The sequence below is a fragment of the Seriola lalandi genome, unplaced genomic scaffold (genome assembly GCF_002814215.2).
Source record: "Seriola lalandi dorsalis isolate HSWRI2012SDOR001 ecotype SW California unplaced genomic scaffold, Sedor1 jcf7180002054835, whole genome shotgun sequence".
In the NCBI taxonomy this organism is placed as follows: Eukaryota; Metazoa; Chordata; class Actinopteri; order Carangiformes; family Carangidae; genus Seriola; species Seriola lalandi.
Window position 1 is genome coordinate 163,587 of NW_019525388.1, and position 22,543 is coordinate 186,129.

At 38.4% G+C, this 22,543-nt stretch overlaps 1 protein-coding gene across 1 annotated transcript; it reads left to right on the forward strand.

Annotated features, from left to right (window-relative positions):
• The first annotated feature begins 14,758 nt into the window (after positions 1–14,758).
• Positions 14,759–22,441, forward strand: anp32a (acidic (leucine-rich) nuclear phosphoprotein 32 family, member A). Its single transcript, XM_087179401.1, has 7 exons — positions 14,759–14,925; positions 19,103–19,252; positions 19,335–19,457; positions 19,552–19,750; positions 19,880–19,995; positions 20,096–20,150; positions 21,165–22,441. Exons 1-7 carry the CDS (start codon positions 14,872–14,874, stop codon positions 21,230–21,232), a joined length of 765 nt encoding a protein of 254 aa, XP_087035527.1. The 5' UTR covers positions 14,759–14,871; the 3' UTR covers positions 21,233–22,441.
• Positions 22,442–22,543: the final 102 nt, after the last annotated feature.

Consider the following 22,543-nt stretch of genomic DNA (forward strand, 5'->3'; position numbering starts at 1 on the left):
TCATTCCAGAGCAACAGAGGCATAACATAGGGATTAGCGGTCTTAATATCTGTCTCAAAGAAAAAAAAAATTCCCTTCTTAAAAATCCTGCATGAACCGGAGTCTCATGGATCAACAAAAAAAATTAAAAGAAATAAATACAGAAGAGGATGGGCAAAATACAGCAAATGCTTGAGTAGAAAATAGAGATTTTTTTTCAAAGAGGCTAACACAAAAAATAAAATATTGGAGGCATAGTTTAATATTTGATATGTGTGTTAGATGTACCTGTTTCCACTGCAGCTGGAGGGAAAGCTGGGAGGATCTCTGAGGCCATAGTCCACTCTCTGGGCTTTTGTAACAGGCGCCAACTCCAAACTGACTAACTGAGGGAGATAAGGAGTTCAAAATCCCCACCATTCATTTGATCTATGGCTATTTGTATTCTAAGTGTGTTTCTCATTTTAAGTTTTGGGAAAGAAGAGCAGGCTTTAATGTGGTGTTCTCCGTATCTTATATCAACCTCAGGCACAAGAAAGAGAAATGAGCTGACTGACAGCGCTGTGTGGACAGAGATAGGCAGAGAGGGAGGAGGTCTCACTGTGGATGGAGACGTTCAAAATAAACTCCTCGCTTATATAGCTACGTCATTGTGACAAAGTCTAATCATTTCTTTTCCAAAGCTACAGTATGCACTGTCACTCAGTGATTTGTGGCCTTTTTACTTATGGTTTGCCATCTTATTTTGTACCAGACTGTAATATAATTTGCATTAAAGAAGAGTGGCTTCGCTTCCTCATAAAATACACAAACATCCGCAGAGACCATTCACAATGATAACAGTTTGTTAGTTAGACTGCTAATTTACATTTTTAGTCCTCGAGAACAATAAAGTTGTGTTGCTAATGGAAGAAGAAGGAGAGCAAAGGGAAATAATCAAATGCTAATTTTCACACAGGTATCTTGGTACATAACTGATACTGGACGCCTGCATGCAGTTGGCTTTAGAAATGAATTGCCTGAAAGCTGTCTTCTTTTATAATGTTTCTATGTGATGCAGTGAAACAGATTCATCAACAACAGGTAAAAAAGAAGGGATTTATTTAAATATTTACTGGGAGATGTTTACTGTTGGAAAAGCGTGTGACAGGGCCCAGATGCTCAAATTAGACTGAAACTGTGCAAGATATGACTATAGTAAGTGTGGTATTTATATTATCTATTGTTCCATGCACACAGATGTTCCTGGACTTATAAGACACAAAAAATACTGTTGCAGAGGTGAAACATACACCATACAACATATACTGTAACATTACACTGCAAAGAACTTGAGTCCCAAGTTTGATGAATAAAATTTGCCACATTAAAAATTCCCTTCCTAAAACAAGAAGTTGAGAAGAGATATTGATTCAACTCATCTGAACGACTCCATCTGGAACAGTGTACACTAAGCATTATGAATATTACATTGCAACATGTTTTGTAAAATAAGAATAATCATACAAAATAAAGATTTAAATGCCCATGCAAAATATGCCAGTTAAAGATCTTCCAAATGAACTGTTCTTGTCATATTTGTGACTGACTGTACTTTAGCCTTTCATGCTAGCAATTCATGCTAACATTATGTCTGAGAAAAAAAAGGAAAATTCTTAATGTATCTGCAAGTCGTCACTTCATTGACACAAGATTGTAGCGATACTCCATGCAGGGAAGTGATAGTTGAACAAAGCTCCAGCTGAATGTCGTCTCTACATTTCTGCAGGTCAGCAAAGCAACTTATCACACTCATTTTCACATAAAATATGTCAAGCACAATAAGCCATTACTGTCCCTCTGCAGCAAAAACTCTTTAGCACTTGATGCATTCCTCAAAGGCACTGGCTGAGTCTCAGATGCTCAGATTAAGATTCAACACAGAGATGAGTCTGTCTGTCTGACCAACATTTGATTGATCTGAGCGTCCGGAGTGCACCACGAGCAGAGCTTTTCTCTTTCACTTTATCTGCTCTCCCAAGGTCATAAAATATTCATGTCCTATGGCTTCCAGTGTTTTATTTTTTAATCAATTTAACTTTACGTACGCTAAGTAGAGCATTGTAGAGAAACACCAAGAGAGAACAGTGGTTTGTTGATTTTATAAATATTTTGTAAGCCGTCCTCCTTCCCTGACGAAAGTTAAGTTTAACCAGTGAACGAAGTGAAAGAAAAATGGCTGCTGAGTGAAACCAAAGCATTCAAGGAGAAATCCCAGTTTTATATCTTTATATGCAAATCCACTCCCACTCACTCTGCTCTCACTTTAAATTAATGAACAAACTCACCTGTTGTGAAGTTGATTGTTTTCTTCACCATCTCCAGTATAGCTAACCGTACCACTGCACTACATTTAAATAGACTTGTACAATAAAAAGCACCTCAGGCAAATAATATTTTAGGATAAGAGTATCAACAATATCACAGCTCACAGAAATGTATGTCAAGCCAAAATCCAACAACAATAATGTGACTAAACTGTTACACCGGCTAATATGTATATTCCTTTTGTTAAAACACTTGCAACAATTCACTTTGGTTATTTATTACCTTAGTACTTTTGTGGCAATTACCATAAAGCTGTTCATTTTTTAAGAAGTTATAGAACTGCTGAAGCTGGCAGCTCCTCCTGACAGCCAAATGAAAGCTCAGCTTTTTCACTTGTAATCCATCACTGAACTAAAGCGTGCTCTGACAAATTTGAGTCTATATGCACTTTTCAGTGGATGCATATTTTGTAACGTCCACGGTCTTACTGAGAGGAAAGCTGTCAGGATTTGTTTTAAGAGCTAATCTAGAATCATGACCATTTGATTCCTATACTCGCTTTCAAACTACGTGCTTCATGTGGAGGCGGACCGCTCTGCTCACTCTGTGTCATCTTACTTTGGCACTGAATTACTGTAGTAAGATTGGAGGGTTCTGCACATTAAAACAGCTGCAGTTCCCCTGATAATCTCAACTCAATACTTTAGTGACTGATGTAGGTGGTGCAGTTGGTTTGGAGGGAGATAACAGCCAATTGGGTCATTGTCACCAAGCCCCATCCTCCCTCACAGACCAGTCAATACACTCTGACCTGCTGTCTTCTTATCTTGGAACAGAGACAGTTAGCGGTTTCCTCCTGTTTTCAATCGTATGCTTTGCTAAAATAACAAGCTGCTGTGCTACTGTCATATTTAATGGACATCAAAAGAACGGTATCGATCTACTCTTCAAACTCTTAGCAAGGATATTTTTCTCAAAATGTTGAACTATACCTTTAAGACAAACTGAATCAGTGTTTGGTAATTGCTAAAGTTTGCTTGTTTGGACCCAGACAATGAAGGCAGTCGCTTAATTTGTTGTTGCTTTTTTTACTGGCATTTTTCCAGCAGTCAGGAAAGAGTCATTGCTCACAAATTCTACCAACTGCTGCAGGCAAGAAGTCAAAAGACTGCAAGAGGTAAGGAGGTGTCAAAACACACCATGAGAGAGCAGGTTCCTATGTGTGTCCATGGGCAGTATGTGACTTTCTCATGACTCAAATACAGTATAATCCATTACAGATTGGTTTTGTTTGTTTCTTTGTTTGTTTATTAAAAATGTGACTTTTATCCTTTTAAAGATTAGGATGCCACAGAGAATTATCTTGGAATAACCATGAAACAGCTCGTTACAGATCCCTGCCATTGTAGTGTCTCCACTCTGAGGAGGTTACAGAGGGGGCCTGACATCACAGAACAATACAGGACAGACAACAACTGTGCTGAGTCCGTCTTGAGCTGATAAGTTTTGATCAATATGGAACAGTACACCTATGGCTTTCCTTGTAAAGCTAAGCGAGCGGACCCATTTTCTACAAGAGGAGAGCAGGAACTGTCGAGAGCAGCTTTATGAAGCAGCTTCTTATGGAATAATGGAAATTATGCAAATGACGAACACCAGGAGATGTCATGCAAATTGCAAAAGTTCTTCATTCCACTAAAATTATAACAGATTTTTATCTCCACAGCTTCTCTTATTTACTGGGTGGCTTTTCAGAGCAGTTCAGCTGAAACAAAACGAGGCCATGATGTTTCCCTCTGAGAGGAACAAGTCGTTGCTTTGATGAATGTCAGTCATGTTACTGAGGCGGCTGCTGTGGCACGACTCTGACAAAGAATAAATAAATACAGAATTAAATAAGAGTTTGTGAAGGCCATTACAGCTGCAGGTATAATGTTTATGTTTACCAGGTTCACCGTTGTAGTTACCAAGCCAGGAGTGTCATTATTTTTTACAAATATTTGGTCATGAACTAAATAATGATAATGAGGGTGCTGGATGAAAACAACCAACGATGTTAGAATTCAAACCTGAGGGGAACATAAATACCCAAATGTATCAAATGTCATGGCGATCCATCCAACAGTTGCTGAAACATTTCACTCAAAACCACAAATACAAACATTTGTGCCAATCAGCTTAATGGATGTTACCACATTTCATTGGATAGGTGAAACATTGGAACCTGCTGCTGGTGCTGGATGAGGAGTCAGGACTCAGCCTCTGGGGACCATGAACCACGTCTGTGCAAACATTCATGACAATACATTCAATAGTCTGATCAAGACTGAGCAACATGGCATGGTTAACACCACTCACTACAGAGTCTGGGGAAAAAAAACATTTGCTTTATGAAGAAGTGACTCCGATGCTGCAGTGGAGCCACTTTGCCTCATCCCAGTTTGCTCTACAGATTATCAGATCTGTGTCAAATGCTTCTCCACCTCATAATTAACACGAGGACACTGTTGCAGATTAGCACACGGAAAATATGTAATTATGTGTCATCCACCGTGTTGAAATACGATTAGGCTCAGGCAGGGGGGCTTTGTGTGAATGTGTGTGTGAGAGAGAGAGAAAGAGACGGAGAGAGATGATGAAATGACAGAGTGTAGATTTGACATATTTTCCACATGTCTACATGTATGATGTATGTATGTACAGTATGTGTACAGCAACACTTGTATAGGCCGAGAGAATCTCAGGGAGGTGAACAAAAGGAAACAGTAGACAGATAATAGATGGGAGTGTATTTGACGGGGATGAGGTAGAATATGTTCTGTATTCAGGATTTACGCAGCACAAGTGAATGTATCAGGAGCTGTTTCAATACAAGAAGGGATGTTCTTTCCCTGATTAAATACTCCAGACCTTCTCATATGTCTCAGCTACCGTAAACCAAAGAGAAGTAGGTTTTAAAATCTTCCCTTGTTATCTCACATTGATAATATAAAGAAATCTGATCCTAGCAAATGAAACACAAGCACCATCTCCAAATATCAAGATCAATCTGAGCGGGAGTTCTTTTTAAAAAGGGTAGCCTGAATATTATTTTTCACGTGGGCTTGTTTTGAAATTGGAGGCCACAGGACAAAAAAAGCTGGGAGATGACGGGAAGCTGTAAGCACAAAGGGGGTAAAGGCTGAGGAGCAGTGAATCTGCACAGTAACATCTGACTGCTCTCGCTGAGCAGAATGGAGAGGCCTCATTAAATTTTAATTGCAGCATGTTTCTGAGTGCATTGCCATCTACATGAAGATGCATTTGACCTTCTTTTTTTTCTCATTTCACTTCTACCAAGTAAGTGTGTACGTCTCATCTCTCCTCTTGTCAGCTTAGCCCCGTGTGATTAAATAAAAGGATGTCGGAGAAAACACGGACTCAGTTAATTTTCGCCATTTAGGTTTGAAAAATAAGAAATGAACAGAAAAGCCCTCAAAGCTATTCAGTGTCCCATGAGAACAATCTGCAATTCATTTTGTTCTGTGTTTCGGAAAATGGGCGTCTTTTGTGCTGTGGTAAATGTTGCAAATGTGTTAGGCATGGGAAAATCTGCCTTGCAGTAAGTTACATAATATACAAATATGGGACTGGTCTGCCTGAGATATGAAAAACAGTATGTGTAGGTATGTAAATATGTAAAAGAATACACCCAAAATCCTAAAAAAACAAGGTCATTTCCCACTTATAGATTAGTGTGTACACAGAAACACCTTGTTTCTCTAACAATACAAAAACACACTCCAGCAGCCAGAATAAAACCTGAGTCACTCAGTTTCTCACAGTTCCATGTTGATGTGAGAAGGAGGAGTCGCGTGAGCAGGAAGCAGCCTGTTCAGTATGCATGCTGGAGGAGACGAGTGTGTGTTTATCGTCTTCCTGTCCTGGATGGGTGTTGCATTACAAGGTACTGTCTCCAAACTGCCAGAATCAATTAACATGAATAATAAATGCCTACAGACGCTGTTGGTCTCGAGTGCTCATTTTGTTCCAGCTCCCATTGTTCTTGCACATGCAGAGCAGTTTAATTTTGCAGAAGGTACTAGGAGCTCATTCTTTTACAGATAAAAAGGTAGGTGCTAAAATATTCGTTATGAATTTAAAAGGCACCACATGTTCTCAACAAGCATCACACCACAAACTCTGCTCTCCCAAGCACCACAATAAGAAAAACATGAAACTATTCAGGCTCTTAAAAAAAGGAACTAATTCACATGGAAAAGGAGAGTTAAATCATGAGACAATGATGGCATTACTCACCCTACTAAGATCACTTTACACACTTCAGCACCCACAGCTGGAGGGCTCACACATATTATCCAGGTCAACAGGCACTAACCAGTGGCCAGCCAGCACCAGCAGACACTTCAAAATGCTGATTTCCTGCTCGGTCTACAGTAAGAGCACTAATGTATAGTGCACTAATGTAAATATGCTTATCCAGTCCATCGTTGACAAAGATTCAGTTAGTAATTCAATTAAGTCAATTAAACAAGTTTAGTACTGCAGATAGGAACAAATAACTGCATCCACATATTACAAGGACTTTAAAAGCAAGTCATTGTGTGTAATCAAATTCAAGAGTAAAAAGAAAACAAACACTGAGGAGACTCTACGAGCCAAGCTAGCAGCACTGTGCTTTGAGCTAAAAGCTAAATGCTAAATGACAATGCTAACATGCTGATGATCAGCAGGTATACTACCTGAACTTAGGATTTGGGTTGCATGTTTAAATGTGAGCTGCACTGTTACAATTGCATTGATTAGTTGGGACAATACACTGCTTTGTTTTTGCAGCCCCTGCAGGTTATAGCTAAATTGATCTATTCGCATCTCCATTATTGACTTTTATATCAATGAGCAGTTAATGAATTGGCGATCAATTGTACCAAACAGCAGGTTAAACCAAAGGCTCCAAATAATAAAATTGACAGCTGAGATGATTGTGCTTTCACAACATTTCAGCATGGAAGAGGAGCTTTGTTTTCAAAGATCAAGGCTCAATACAGATCTCAAATAACTCTTCTTTTATCTGAAGAAAATGTCTTCATTAAAAGTTTATTTATTAACTCACTTGAATACACATCCTGTTCTCAGAATATATTTCTTATTTACCAGCAGGGTTTGATGTTTTATCAACTGACAGCATCAAAGGATTATTTCACAGTTTCTCCTGTATGTCCTGCTGCAGTATTGTTTTGACACTAGAAAAGATTCTTGTGCTTCATATAGTGCAAGTCTGTAAAATTTAGTCCAGACAACACAGCCGCTGTCTTGCCTTCACACAATATATAAACACATCTGCTTTGAGTTCTGCATCTGAAAATCTGGGTGCTGTCCAGGAAAGCTGTCAAACTGTTCCAAACTCCAACAGAGGAAAACCTTCACTCTAATGAAGCCTGCACAGGTTCTCCTCAAAATATGAAGACAGCTGCAGCAGCTGGAGAGGAGTTAATTACAACCGTCAATTAAGTAACATTATGAGAAGGATTTAATGCACAATCTGCAGTTTGAGAGCACTTAAGTTGGGGGATACAAGCAGCAGAAAGTGCTGCCATGAGGAGAAAAAGAAGAGCTTGATTATTTCTGCAGCAGCTGTTCCCCCCTGTCATGATGTCGTGATGGGAAAACAGCTTTTAATTTAAATCATTAACTATATTTAAAAGGTGTTTTGTGTCAAAAGATAACCGAAGGTGCTGAATTAGTCTTCACAGAGAAATTAAAAACAGAACTGGAGTTTGTAATACATTATCTTTACACATGTGCATTAGTGTTTGCAATGAGGATTTCTGTCAGCAACTTATATCCTAGCTTCTCCCTTTTTAATTCACAATGTTAAACTATTTAACAATAGACTTTATCTCCATTATGTCCAAAAGCTGCTCAATGTGCTCTGTTGATGCCGTCTCTTCTTAGCAAATATCGCCCTCTTGTGGCACATGAACTCCTTCACAAGCACAGGTCATCAGTAGCTTCACTGTTTTTGTGGAGGAAACGGCAGATCTCAGCTGAAGGAATGTGATCTTTAGACCATCATTCATTTCTGTCACATATGATATGCACAATTGCTTTTACAAATTTAGACTTATTGCTTTTGCAGAGGTCCGGCAGTTTGCACATCTGGTCTGGGTTGAGGTTGGTTCTATTGTGAAGGGTGCTGTGTAGCAGGTGTAAACTTTTAAGTTGAGTGAGTGATTTGGGATTTACAGTGTTTACAGGTCATGCACGAGGCAATGCAGCTCAGCTTCTCTGTTTATACTTCAACTCACTTCCACATTGTGACTTCCAAACCGCCTCCACTACAGTTTGCATTCTTCATCCTTCATACTACGTCAACTGCTTCTTCATGCAAATTCAAGGCAGCAATGCGTTCTAGCTTCAGCTTGTGCAGAAGCAGCAATCTCACCGCAGTTTCTTCAGTAATTGCAGTTTGTAGTTTATTTAGTTGTTTTAATCTGAGCATAATCTCCCACTGGTCTTTCCTTCCTGCTGCTGTCAGACTTTACAACAAACACTGCACTCAGTGACCTCACACACCAAAGACTGACAATCCACCATGTGCAATACAAGTCACCTGCTGCTACTTTTTGTATCTTGTATATTTAGTATTTAATTGTACATATTATGTTTTACTTTATTTTATTTTATTATATTATTTATCTTCTTTTAAGTATTTGTCATTTGGCAGCATGTTTTTCTTTCTTTGTACTGTCCACTTTGCTGCTGTGACACGGGAAATTTTCCCACTGTGGGACTAATAAAGGAATATCTTATCCTATCTTATCTTATCTTATCTTATCTTATCTTATCTTATCTTATCTTATCTTATCTTATCTTATCTTATCTTATTTTATCTTATCTTATCTTATCTTATCTTATCTTATCTTATCTTATCTTATCTTAAGCCTGGCTAGATGCCCTGTGTACATTACATCTGTTACTTTGCTTCTCCGTCTGCATCATTGTTTATTAAACTAACGCTTAAATATAAGTATTACCTATAACATCGACACAAGACAGACATGTAGCAGGATTTAAACAACTTCGGAATTAAAAAAAAAAAAAGCATTTCTAACATAGTGAATCTGGCTGATGCCTTGGGTTAAATTTGCCTCAAAGATCCAGGATTTTTCTTGCTGGCATTTCCTGAAAAAAAGTGTCATGATTCTGAATCTCCGACAGAGAACGCCTGCATAAAAAAAAAACAGAGAGTTTTTCTCAAACAGAATTATAGACACATATCCTCCCAGCACCTGGAGACGTGTCTTTTACTATGTGTGTGTAGGTGTGTGTGTGTAGGTGTGTGTGTGTGTTTGTGTGTGTTCTACAGCAGCAACAGCTTGTGAGTTAAATACATGTGGGGTTATTTGGATGGGCCACATATTTTGCTAACAATCTAAACAAGAATTATTCTCCCGTGGCAAGAAAGAGCTTCAGGCTTATGAAACCTTTTGCAAAATGATTTCACAGATGCAGTTTCTGACATGATGGGACACCGGAGGGAGTGATGCGTCAACTGATATTACAAACAAAGCAATCAGTTATTAGTGGATTTTTTGTTATGGGTGCAGGTGTAATAAGGTTGAAGAAGCATTTATAGTGCTTCAGTATTCAAGGTAAGTTACTTAGTTTAAACTTGCGTTTGTCATCCAGGGAAGTGTATAAACTCCAGCCAGAAAACTCCACAGCGATGTGCCAAGTTAAAACAAGTAATTGATCTCAAAGTGGTCTGTCAGACAAGTTACGCAAGCTATGTCCTCATAAGCCCCACGCCGAGGGAAAACACGTCTTGTCTTCTCTTCTTTTAAGCTGCAGACTAACACACCTGGTTGGCAGCGTCGGTGATTGTTCCACAGCAGCTGATGAACTTGTTGCACAGGTTGGTGGTCAGAGGTGGACAAAGTACACAGCTGCTTTACTCCTGTGTAGATCATCCTGGTCAGATATTACTCCAATACAGGTGAAAGTTCTTCAGTCAAATTTTACTTAAAGTTAAAGTACTGGAGTACTTGCTTTTGAAAGTACTAACCATTCAAAAGTACACTTTTTTTCGTCAACACATTGTTGTTTTGTTCCGCAGTGCTGACTTTGTAGAACCTGTAGAATAAAAAGCTTTTAGAATATGTTACAAAGCTGATAGAAATGCCCATAAAAAAATTTAATCAACAAAACGATGCCAACTACAATCTGTTTATCTGGTTCACTATCATAGTTGAATGGCACATTTTTATAGGGGATAGAAAGGAAGGATGAAATTTGGTTGTGTGTGAACACAGAAAACATTGGAAACAAAGGGAGTCTTTATTTAATTTTAAAATTACAAACATGGACCTGAAGCGTCTTTATCTTGCAGCCATCATTAGGACGCTGCCAAGTTCAAACTGAGTTGTTCAAACATGAAGCGGCACAACATGACTAACAGCGCAGGAGTTGACTGTGATTGGTCCATCACACTTTTAGAAATAAAAGCTCTGCTTCAAAGAAACTTCACTTCACTTCAGAAATGTAGTGCAGTCAAAAGTACAGATATTCAAAAAATATACTTAAGTATAGTACCCAAGTAAATGTACTTTGTTACTGTCCACCCCTGTCGGCGGTTCAGACGTCCACATGAATCTACTTTATATCACTGTATGACCCGAGATGTCTGCAGTTGTTACATTTGAAACAATACGTCTGTTCAGATCTGTTATAAACCATTATTAATGTTGTGTTTGTGGAAAACTTTCCTTCATCTCAACACTTCACTTTTTTTATCGAGTTCTTTAGCATTTTATTTTTATTTTTTAATTTTATTTCATCCACTGTTGGCTGATGGATGGCATGATGTTGTCGTTATATTTTCTTTCTGAATTTTTGTTGATTTGAAAAATAAAAAACATGTTAAATATTATATATGTTGTATACTATACTTTTACATTGACAAAGGATCTTATTGAAAAATGTGAAAGTTTGATTCCTGGGAAAGTACAAATTAAAACCACTGTATATTTCTCGTGCTGGATTTTGATGAAAAGGTTTAGTTCAGTGGACTTCATACAACGCCAGTGAGGTGACCTGTATCTGCAGCAGCCTGCGAGATGCTTCCTGGATTACTCAGATGCTTTTAATATAGATTGTTATTGGCTGTTGAAGTTACTTTGCTGTATATTTTATATGGCTGATGCAGAGCTAAAAGCTTTACCTGCACTAAAAAGTTTCCCAAGAAGTTTTTTCAGCAGCTGGATTTGTAAAGCTTTGGACTTCACATGATAAACAAGTCTCCCCGCTGACACATTGTGAGTGCAGTCTGGAGATGTGCAGTCTGCAACAACCATTGTGGCGATAAGAAAATCAACATAAAGCCTCCCTGCAACTTTACTGAGTTGCCAGGGTTTTGGTTTTCATGGTTGTTCTGAAAATATTGCCCAACTTTTCCAAAATGATCCACCGTCATTGGTTTCAGAAACAAACATGAGTCAAAAAACGCATCAGGCAGCTGCACTGTACGACTCATTTTATATTTACAACACCATTGATTTGGATCATGAGGGCTCGATAAATTCTCTTTTCCAGGGCCTTTATTCATCAAACCTGAGAAGATCTACACTTGAGAAAGCTCTGAGTCAAAAAGGTCTTTGCGGACTGGGACTAATAACACATTGACACATTTACCAGGTGACTTCCTCCGGCTCACAGCAAAGTGTAAAAGTCACTTAAGAGCAGCTCACATGATCACATGTCAGTCATGCTTCTGTCATATTGCACATTCCTCACAAAAATAAGCCCTTACAGTTGATTTAGTTGTATGTTATTCTGAAAGTAGTTGTAATTTCTTTCAAAAGTTCATTGTATATGTATGAAATTGTTAAATCCCCATGATAATTAACATGAGAAATTAACCACAATCTATAATGTATAAATATGTAAATAGGGATTAAACAGATGGAAATGAAATTCTGATCTTGGTACATGAGACAAGTGCTGACAATAAACATGTAAGTGAATGTTAATAAAATCAGATTTGTTCTTATTGTTTGTTTACCCCCTGAAAATTATTATGATTATTATTATTATTATTATTATTATTGAAAAACATCTGGAGCTTTTCACATTTAATCAATCTTTTATTCATTAGTTTGTGAGTATGAGTAAAAGTGAAGGATTGTTACTTTATCTTTCACTTCTGCCCAAAATTGTACTTTTAGCAGTTTGACATCTGGTGATGGAGAAGGACCGGGTCGCCCTCTGGTGGCAGTGTTCCTTCCTTAATCTCTTCAGCACCACAAATCAACCGGTGGGTAAATCAGTATAAACTCATACTTCAGAGCCAAACTTTCTTCGGCCTCACAGAGAAATATTTTAAACTCCGGTTAAGATTCCAACATTTCCACCGATGTCAAATAAATCAGGCTGATTTTGTGGATGTATTAATAAAATGATGTATATGACATTAAATGGAACGATGCGTAAGATCATACAGCTTCAACGAAGAGGTGTATAAACACATTTATGCACAATTCAGTGTGTGACACTGTGGGACAATTGAAGCTAAGTACAAGGAGAAAACTGGAATTTATAAGTTAAACATTAATGACTTGAATTCACTAACTTACTCTGCATTTAGTCTTTAAAACTTAGATTAATTCTCAGTCAGTCTAAGTAGATTTTGATTGTCTTAGAGAAGCCATTTTGCATAATTTCCATTCAATTGTCTTTCAATTATTAATACTAAATTAATAATACATTGAACTGTTAAATGGCCAGTGCCTCATTATCCATGATGCATGTGTGCTGCTTTTATGATGCAGTTTATTTGACACTAATGGAGCAGAGCAGAGTGATAATGTGTAGTAGAGCTGCAATGATTAGTCGATTAGTCAATTAATCGACTGAAAGAAAATCAATCAAACTATTTTGATAACTGGTAACATTTTTCAAGAAACACTTGCTGGTCAAAGCTTCTCAGATGAAAGGATATAATAAAATAGTAAACTGAGTATCTTTGGAGAGTTGGTTGGTCAAACAATCAGTTTGAAGATGTTACTTCGAGTAAATTGTGAGGAACTTTTTATCCTTTTTTTTCTTCTTACAAGTGAAACTGCTGAAAAATGGCATTAATACAGTTATTGGCAGTTGAGCACACCTCCCTATCATGAATATGCACATTATTTATCACTCTAATAGAGTCACATGGACAAGGAGTGAGACGGTGACACAGACAGTGCTCCCTCTTGATAAACACTGGCATGTATTTCTGTTTGGCAGAAAAATGTTCCACTTAGACGAATATATTTCATCATCTTCTCTTTCTCATTATGTTTTAATTTATTAAGACAACACTTCATTAGACCAGTTACTGTTGATCTCCAAGTGGACCATGTCTGGAATATGATTACAGACCCTCCACATCAGCCTGTATTTATGTTTTGTTTTTTTAAAGAGTTCAACTGGAAATGGCGATTTACACACCCCGCTGGCTCCAGACTAGTGGCTTTGCTCCCCTCTTGTGGATTTACCTTTTGCAGCCTCAGATTGAGCTCTTTACCTGCCAATGCTTGAGAGAGGAACAGTCGCAGAGTTTACCTAATGAGTGGAGGTCCCACAGCCTAGATGAGTGATCGCTACATCACAGTCTTATTTGTGCAAGTGTGAAGTGTTTCATTATGAACGACATAAAAGTTTGAGATGCTCTACATTCATTATTCAAATGAATAACCCGTAATAAAATTCCTAATATTCTATCATAAATGATTTAAGAAAAAATTAGACTTTTACACACAAAACAAGTTTTATTGTTATCTGCCCCAATTATTATACTGTCTATAATAACTGTATAACTGTAATTTATTTTGGTGCCATTCTACAGTATTAAACTCTATGGCAGTTATCAGCCTGTTACCAGAAACGAACAAATAAAAAAGATTAAATCTGTAAGAAGAGTAAATCTGTATTTGGCGTATTGTTTTGTTTTGTTTTTTCCTGTCACAACACATTGTTTCTGTTATAAACCATTTCATTTCCTTCACATGTCCATGCCTCATGTGGGATTGAATTCATGAATTTATGATTCTTCTCTTTCATCTTCTTGTTATGTGAATATTGGGACATATGTATTATGTGCGTGTTGTTTTATGACAGAATAAAGTCAAACAAACCCACCAGCTGAACAAGGTTTCAAGTAAAGTGGAGGTTTAATAGTGACAATGACGCACAGACAAACATCTGGCATCCATTTCCCATGGCATGTATTCAGTGCACAGCATTGGATAGTATTGGAAGTATAAGATTATCCATGTAAACTTAAGTTATCAAACAACCAAACTTCAACAACAAAACCCCACCCAGTTTTACAAGGGCGGCTTCATTGGCCTGTGTGTCTGTAAATCCGTTCCCTCTTTATTTGGCTGCTGCGATTGGTCGGCGGTGACGACAATCCCGAGCCGTGCTCCCGCCCACCGAGCGGATCAAGTTTGAATGAACAACAGCAGTCTGTTCTGGAGGTGGTAGTTGCATTTGCAGTAATTATTAAAAGTGTGTATCATATCACGGGTGCGCTGATCAAGGATGGACATGAAGAAAAGAATTCATCTAGAGTTGCGGAACCGCACTCCGTCAGATGTAAGTTGGCCTCACATCTCGCTGGTAATGTTTCACACTCAGCTAATGGAGAATCTTTCGTGTGATGTCTTGGTGTGGGGATACAAAGTTTCTTCCAAGTTAAAAGATGATGGAGACGTCGGGTCACATTGTTGCTTTGCGATCGTGTTTACAGTCGCCAGGTGCTGCAGGTACGCTGCTTGAACTTTTGTGCGGCTCTAAGCTCACGTTTTGCAGTTTGAGATGCAGCACAGCTTTTTATGCCAGCGGTATAAACAAGGCAAGCAGTATGAGAAGCCATATTTGTAACTTTTGATCTACGAACGCGCCCCTTTTCGTTTAAAACCCGTGATATTGTTATTTCCTCGCCGATGCTGATGTGCTATCTGCATGCTTTGACTGGGAAATGCATTCGCCGAAACATTTTAAGCCGTGCACTTGGCGCGTTAAGGATGCGGATACTCAAAGTCATGAAATTATCAATGATGCATAAAGATCATAGCCTCCATTTATCGCCTGATAACCGCGTCCCAGACCCACAGTTACTCCGACCGTCCGGTTGAACTCGCGTATTTCTGCAGGAAGTGCATTACAACAGCTTACACCGGTGAGCCTGCAGCCCGAGCAGCCGACAACCGGAGACCACGGTGCGCACAGATGGCCGAAAGAAAGCGGTGTTAGCACGGACCGTTACCAGCCACCGGGCTGGGCGACAACACAAGGAGGGGAGGGGGGGTGGTGGTGGGGGGTGCAACACAAACACGCCGTCGTCGTTTAACTAACTGCCCGGTGTTCATTCGGTCGGTTCATCTGGACTCTCTGTCGCCTGCGACTCGAGAGGTCCTGCCTTAATGAAAACAAATGGTCGAGCCGCGTTGTTGCTCCAGTTTTCCAGAACTAGGACAAGCCGCCATCTTACCGAGAAACAAAGGCAAACCGGAGCACAACGAATATCCCGTTCATTCGACACACACGACGAACGATTCATCATACCTTGTTATTAACAGAAGCCTATACACGCCATCGATCCAATCTGCAACTGTTTAGCACAAGCAACAATGAAACGTTTGCCTGGCAGCTATCTAATCGGCTTTAGCTGCCCCTCCTACTCACAAATGACCCTGTGCACGACTCGTAGGTCTGTTTGGCTCCGACTTGTTTTGACTAATGTGCATCTGCGCCGCTCACACACATCTCTTATTACACTTTAGCTCGGTAACCAGTGAAAATAAACCCCTACATCCTGCCGTACTGTGTCTATTTCTGCTGGAAAGAAAAGTAGCTAAGTGTGATATTTACGTAATGGGAGGAGAACCAGTGCATCGCGATACTTAAGAGCGTTGAAATGTGCGCAGTCTACAGATTATTGATGTAGAGTATGTTTTTTTTTTTTTGTTGTTGTTTTGTTTTTAATAGTCTCGCTACGCAGTGCTGATTGGCTGAGTCACGTTCAAGGTCGCGGTAAAATATCAGATAACTGCAACCTGTGACCGCATATCAGACTATTTAAATATCAATGCGCCAAGTTAACCATCATACACTGTGGTAGGCCAATGTACAGCTGCATGCAAAAGTATGGGAACCCCTGGACAAATTTTTATAATTGGTTGATTTATGAGGTGAACTCCTGCAGCAATTAAACATAATAATGAGTCTTTCTTCAAATGCACTGTTATGCAACTTAATACATAGAAGAATATAATAATATTTGTGCCATGTGCAGAAACATGGCTGAATGGGGGGGGGCCCTATTAAGCACTATTAATTACATTGGTTCAGGCACCCAGAAACCAACCAGCGCTGGAGAGGTGAAATGATTAGTTTAATGACAGAAAATAAATGGCAACAATTTTGATATGATCAATCATTTCAGTGTTGTTTTAAACAAAAATGCCAAAAATTCACTAGTACCAGACTCTCAGATGTGAATATGTGCTACTTCCCTGGTTTCAAATTGTATTAAACTTAATTTTTAGGGCTTTTGACCCAAAAAGAAAACAAAAAACCCTGAACAATTAATCTATTAGTCATGTTTTGTTGATAATAATAACTATTGGTTGGAGCCTTGCAGTTCTCCTATGATGAAATAATAAAATGCCTGTGGTTTTCTGTGTAGTAATTACTTGACACAGAAAAGCAATTAGATATAACAACAAATAACCACAATATGAATTAAAGCATTTAAGATCTTAGAACTAGATTTTGACACAGGGTGTCCATTCAAAGGTTTGGGCATCCTCAGCGGTCAGTAACAAGTTAATCACAGGGGTGTAAATGCTACAGTTTGGGGTTATGTGGCTGCAGCCAGTGGCATTGGAAACACTGCCCAGATAGAAGAAATAATGTTTTTTTTTTGGTTAAATTTTGGATGCACAAGTCCAGCAGTAAGTCAAGAAAGTGAAACTGAGAAGAGGCTGACTTCTACAACAGGACAATGATCCAAAGCAGACCTCAGAATCCAACACAAACTTCTTTAAAGAAACACAGCCTGACACAAGCTTTGGAGCAGCCCTCGCGGTCCCCTGACCTGATCATCACTGAAAATCTGTAGGTGGATCTGAAACATGCGGGGCTGCCTAAAAATATCCCAGAACTGGAAGTGATCTGCAGGAAGAGTGGGTGACAACTCCTCATTCAACAATGGAAAGACTCTGATATCTGCCAAAGAGAAGTTCATGAAGGTCTGATTTAGTAAGATTCCCAAACTTTTGCACGTGGCATATTTAAAAAAATAAATAAATAAGAAATTAAGATTGTGAAATAAAAAGTAACAGTGCATTTTAGAGAAAGGCTCATTTTTATGTAGTGGTTGTATTTACTTGTTTTCACTTCATAAATCAACTAAACACATAATTTTTGTATACCTTTGCACACAGCTGTATAAAGTGACACCTGCTTTGTTTGTCTATTTTTGAACATTTTATCATCTCTTCAGCAGTACCTTGCACTTGTGCTCCATTGTTTTTATTTAAAGTGGTGTATAATCAGTTTTACAAAACCATAACAGTGGTGGGAGAAGTATAGATCCTTTTTACTTAAGTGAAAATAGCAATACCACACGATAAAAATACTCCCTTACAATTACAAAGGCCTGCTTTCAAAATTTTGCTTAAGTAAAAATACAGAAGTAATATCAGCAAAATCTACTGAACGTATCAAAAATAAAAGAACTCATGCAGCAGAATAATATATTATGATATGTACATTTGAGCCGTGATGATTAGTTGATTAGTCGATCAACATAAAAAGAATCAGCAACTATCAATCAATCGTTGTAGTAATTTTTTTAAGCAAAAAATTCCAAACATTTTCCATTTTATGCTTCTCAAATGTGAGTATTTGATGCTTTACTGTTACTCATATACGACAGTAAACTGAACACCCTTGGATTGAGATGCTTCGTCAGACAGAACTAGACACTAGAAGATGTCGCCTTGGTCTGTGGGAAATCATTTTTCTTTATATTCTGGCATTTTACAGACAAAACGATTTATCAATTAATTAAAAAATTGAAATGAAAATGATCTTTAGTTTCGGCCCTAATGTGCGCTATTTGACTCTTTGAGTAATGTTATTTTTTCAAAGTGGATGTGAACTACGTTACGTGAACTGCAAAGTAGCAACTAAAGTAAATATAGTGGAGTAAAAAGTGAAATATCTCCCTCTGAGTGGAGAGAAGTTGATAATAATGGTTATATTCTAGTAACACACACATACTTGATTAAACATATTATGCACTGACAATAAGCCAGTTGGACTGTAGGTAAAGTTCTCAGGTTGAATTAGCGTAGATCGTCCTGTGTCAGCTCGCTTCTTAAATAAACCCTTTATTTCACCCTTTAACAAACTTAATGAAGCAGCAGCTTCCTGAAAGCTGAAACACAATCAGTTTAGTGTGCCAAATACTACAATACATTTTTTACATTTTTTTTTTACACTTCACTGTTTATTTTATTTCAGTCACACTTGTGTCCAAATTGACATTTAATGATTTAAAGTCACATTCAGCCTCAGTAGGACTAAGAGCTAGAAATCATCAAAACTCCAGTTGTTTTCCTCCCAAATAAAACAACTAAAACAAGGCTTTTATCAAAAGATATTTAACTTTTTTAAAGACCCTTTTCATATGTTTAACAATTTTTCATTTAAATTCTCAAATGTGACATATGTTGACTAGATGTGTTTGTTTGTTCTGCAGGTCAAAGAACTTGTGCTAGACAACTGTCGCTCGAATGAAGGCAAGATCGAGGGTCTAACAGATGAATTTGAGGAGCTGGAATTTCTAAGCACAATCAATGTTGGACTGACGACAGTTGCCCACTTGCCAAAGCTAAATAAACTCAAAAAGGTGGGTGATTTTCTACGCAGAGCAAGTCTATGACGTCAGGCTTTAAGGTGTTGCATATTTTGATTGTTGAATCGATCAACAGCTTGAACTCAGCGATAACAGGATCTCAGGAGGGTTGGAAGTTCTGGCGGAGAAGTGCCCCAACCTCACACATCTCAACCTCAGTGGCAACAAGATTAAAGACCTCAGCACGATAGAACCATTGGTAAGCGAGACCTTAAAATACTTCCAAGGGGAAAAAAGCTAAATCTGTAAAGCAGCTGGCTGTTATTTATCGAACGTAATTGTTCTTTTGACAGAAAGAATTGGGGACCCTGAAAAGCCTAGATCTGTTTAACTGTGAAGTGACAAACCTGAACGAATACAGAGACAACGTATTCAAGCTACTACCCCAGCTCACGTACCTGGACGGGTACGACAAAGACGACAAAGAGGCGCCAGATTCTGACGCTGAGGTTTACGCAGAGGGCTTGGATGATGACGAGGAAGACGAAGATGGTAAGTTCGTAAGTCCTTCACACACCCTCTCATGAGCGCAGCTGCATTCTTTCTAGCATCTCTTGAAGCTGCTAATTTTAGGCGATTGAACATTTGAACAACAATTAACCGCCAACCGGCTTCACCCAGATGTAGACGAGGAGGAGTACGATGAAGATGCAGCACCAGGAGACGAGGAGGAGGAGGAAGGAGAGGAAGATGAAGAGGAGAACGAGGAAGAGGAAGAGGACGACCTCAGTGGAGAGGTGGGACGAGAAAGATTGATGAGATTTGCGTTCTTTAATTGTTTAAAATGTTGAGTCTGAAATAACCACACTCCCTTTGCCTTGTCTTTCTTTAAAAAAGGAGGAAGAGGAGGAAGATTTGAATGACAGAGAGGTTGACGATGACGATGACGAGGGTGAGTAAAATAGTACCTGACTTTCCCAGTTGCACACTACATGACAAGAGTATGCAGCATATACTTTATACTACATAGTTTGTTTTGTAGTTAGTATGAAAGAAATCAACACACTTAACGGTGCACTGTGGAGTTTTCTTGTAAACAGTTATTTTCCCAGAATGCATTGTGTCTATTGTTGAGGCCTTTTGAATGAATTTCCCTCCGTGTAAAAACCTTTTTACAAAGCCTATTTTTTTCAAAAGAAATTCAAAGTCGTACATTGTTTACATCTAAATTTGCGACTAGTTTACTGCTGCTGTTGGTGCATGGCCTGGCTTGTTTGCATGTTACCACCAGCAACAGCAGTTTTGCATGAAACTAGTGACAGGACTTTGTATCAGGTCACTTTTAATTCTCACCAGGAAAGATTTCTTCTCCTCCGAATTGGGAAAAAAAAAAAAAAAAGTATCGTACATGATAGAATGGAAATTGTACATGTGCATTTGAGTCCTCCTGCGTGCACATGAAAACAGGGACCCACATTGCTCAATTAATCTATAATGGTAACAGGAAAGCTTAAAGTGTTTTTTTATAGTAACAGGAAATGATTCCAGTGTGCGCCCTGCAAAGGCAATCCCTTTGTGACTAAAGAATGACGATGCCAGTTTAACTTCGCAGTAGTTATTTTTTGTCTTGAAATCTTCCTGGAGCTGGAGCTGGATGATGGATCACCATCCAGCTGCAGGAAGCTCCACAGCGGTGGAATAGTGTCCTTAAAACACAGGGAAGAACTTAATTTAGTAATTTTTCCGGTGTGAACGCACTACAATGCTCTTAACCTGCTTAGAATTGGTGCATAATATACAGCTGTGACTCGGCCGATTCAGAAAATCTTTATTAGCGATGTAAACTTGTCTTGTAACATTGCCGTCGTCATGATGCAAAAAACCTGAAAGAGAGGTTTGATGGGGAAACATTTGTTTTCTTGATTCTGGTGTTTTGTGTCCTGAAATGTGAGTCTTTATTTTCCAGAGGAGGAGCGAGGTCAGAAGAGGAAAAGGGAACTGGATGAAGAAGGAGAGGAGGATGAAGATGATTGAGAATCCTCATGAAGCTAAGTTGTGAACTGTTTTAACCCTGTATCTCCCAGTCACCTCCCAACAACCCCATGTATTTCTTCCCCCAGTTTCATATTGCAGTAGGAGTGGTTTTTGTTATTGGCCAGTCAGGTAGATGGGGTTGTCTGGAGAAATAAGTTAAATTTCTGTACCTTTGATGCTCCCGTGTTCAAGTCTTTACTGTCCACTTTTGACTGCTTTGTGGACACCAGTTTTGTATTATCAAATAATAGCAAAGATAAACCTTTTTAAGAAGTTTTTGTTTTCTCACTGTTTGTGTAAGACCAGTTTCTGATGACTTCTGTATTTTAAGAACCCCCCCCCCCCCCCAAAAAAAAAAAAAACCCCAAAATGAAACAAAAAAAAGAGTGCATGTCTAATACATTTTAAAGTCAACTACTGGATTTCATGTATGGCTGTCCTCTCCTCGTCTTAAACTTATTTTTTGCATTGTACTTTTTTGTTCTGTTTTTGTTTTAATGTAAGTTATGTGTTTGTAGTGTCACCAGTATGCCAATACTCTCTGCTGTCCTGGTGTGAAACTTCTGTCTGAACATGCACAGTGTGACCCTCACAGGGCATATTTTTAAATCATAGCAAAAAAATGTCTGCCCTTGTCAAAGCCGCTCCTCCTCCTTAAACCCTCAGCTTTGATAGTTCGGAAATTACGTGTTCTTGTAAATAATGACCAAATCTATTTTTTTGTATTCTCTTTGATGACGGCAGACATTGAACAGACAACTGAGGTGAAACTATGAACTGTAATAAGATATTAAATATGTATGCTGCTTTATCTAAAATACGCAGTGTGAAATTTCTTGAATTTGAAGATAACTTTGTATGCATAATCTTTCCATAAAGAGAAATGTTCAACATCAGAGCTCATTATTGCTTTTTCCATGTTTCTTTTCTGTGACATACAGTTGGCAATGTTTGAATTTGTGGTGGTAGTGTAGAGAAGTAATTGATATAAATGGAGGTTACAATTGCAACTTATGTGCATTGAAAATGTATCGTTTCAAAGTGTAAACTCTGGAAAAAGGTCAGTTATTTGAACTTTGTTTTCACTAGTATACGCAATGGTCAAATTGGCCTACCTCAGTGATTTTTTCACTCTGTTAAATCCACTGTCATCAGCCGAATTCTGTTTCTTTTTCCCTCCCATTCACTTCAATAAATCCCTTTTATATATGTTTTGAAGTTTGTGGTCCTTGTATAACAACAGATTTCCAGTTTAACGTCATCACTTATTGATGAGTCTGTTTTTTTATCCACAAATAAAACCAATCCCAG

Bases quoted from the DNA above. Each gene is read 5' to 3' on its own strand.
- anp32a (XM_087179401.1), top strand. From the start codon at position 14,872: ATGGACATGAAGAAAAGAATTCATCTAGAGTTGCGGAACCGCACTCCG. The intron at 19,751-19,879 runs GTAAGTTCGTAA...GGCTTCACCCAG, and splicing joins TGACGAGGAAGACGAAGATG to ATGTAGACGAGGAGGAGTAC. The intron at 19,996-20,095 runs GTGGGACGAGAA...TCTTTAAAAAAG, and splicing joins AGGACGACCTCAGTGGAGAG to GAGGAAGAGGAGGAAGATTT.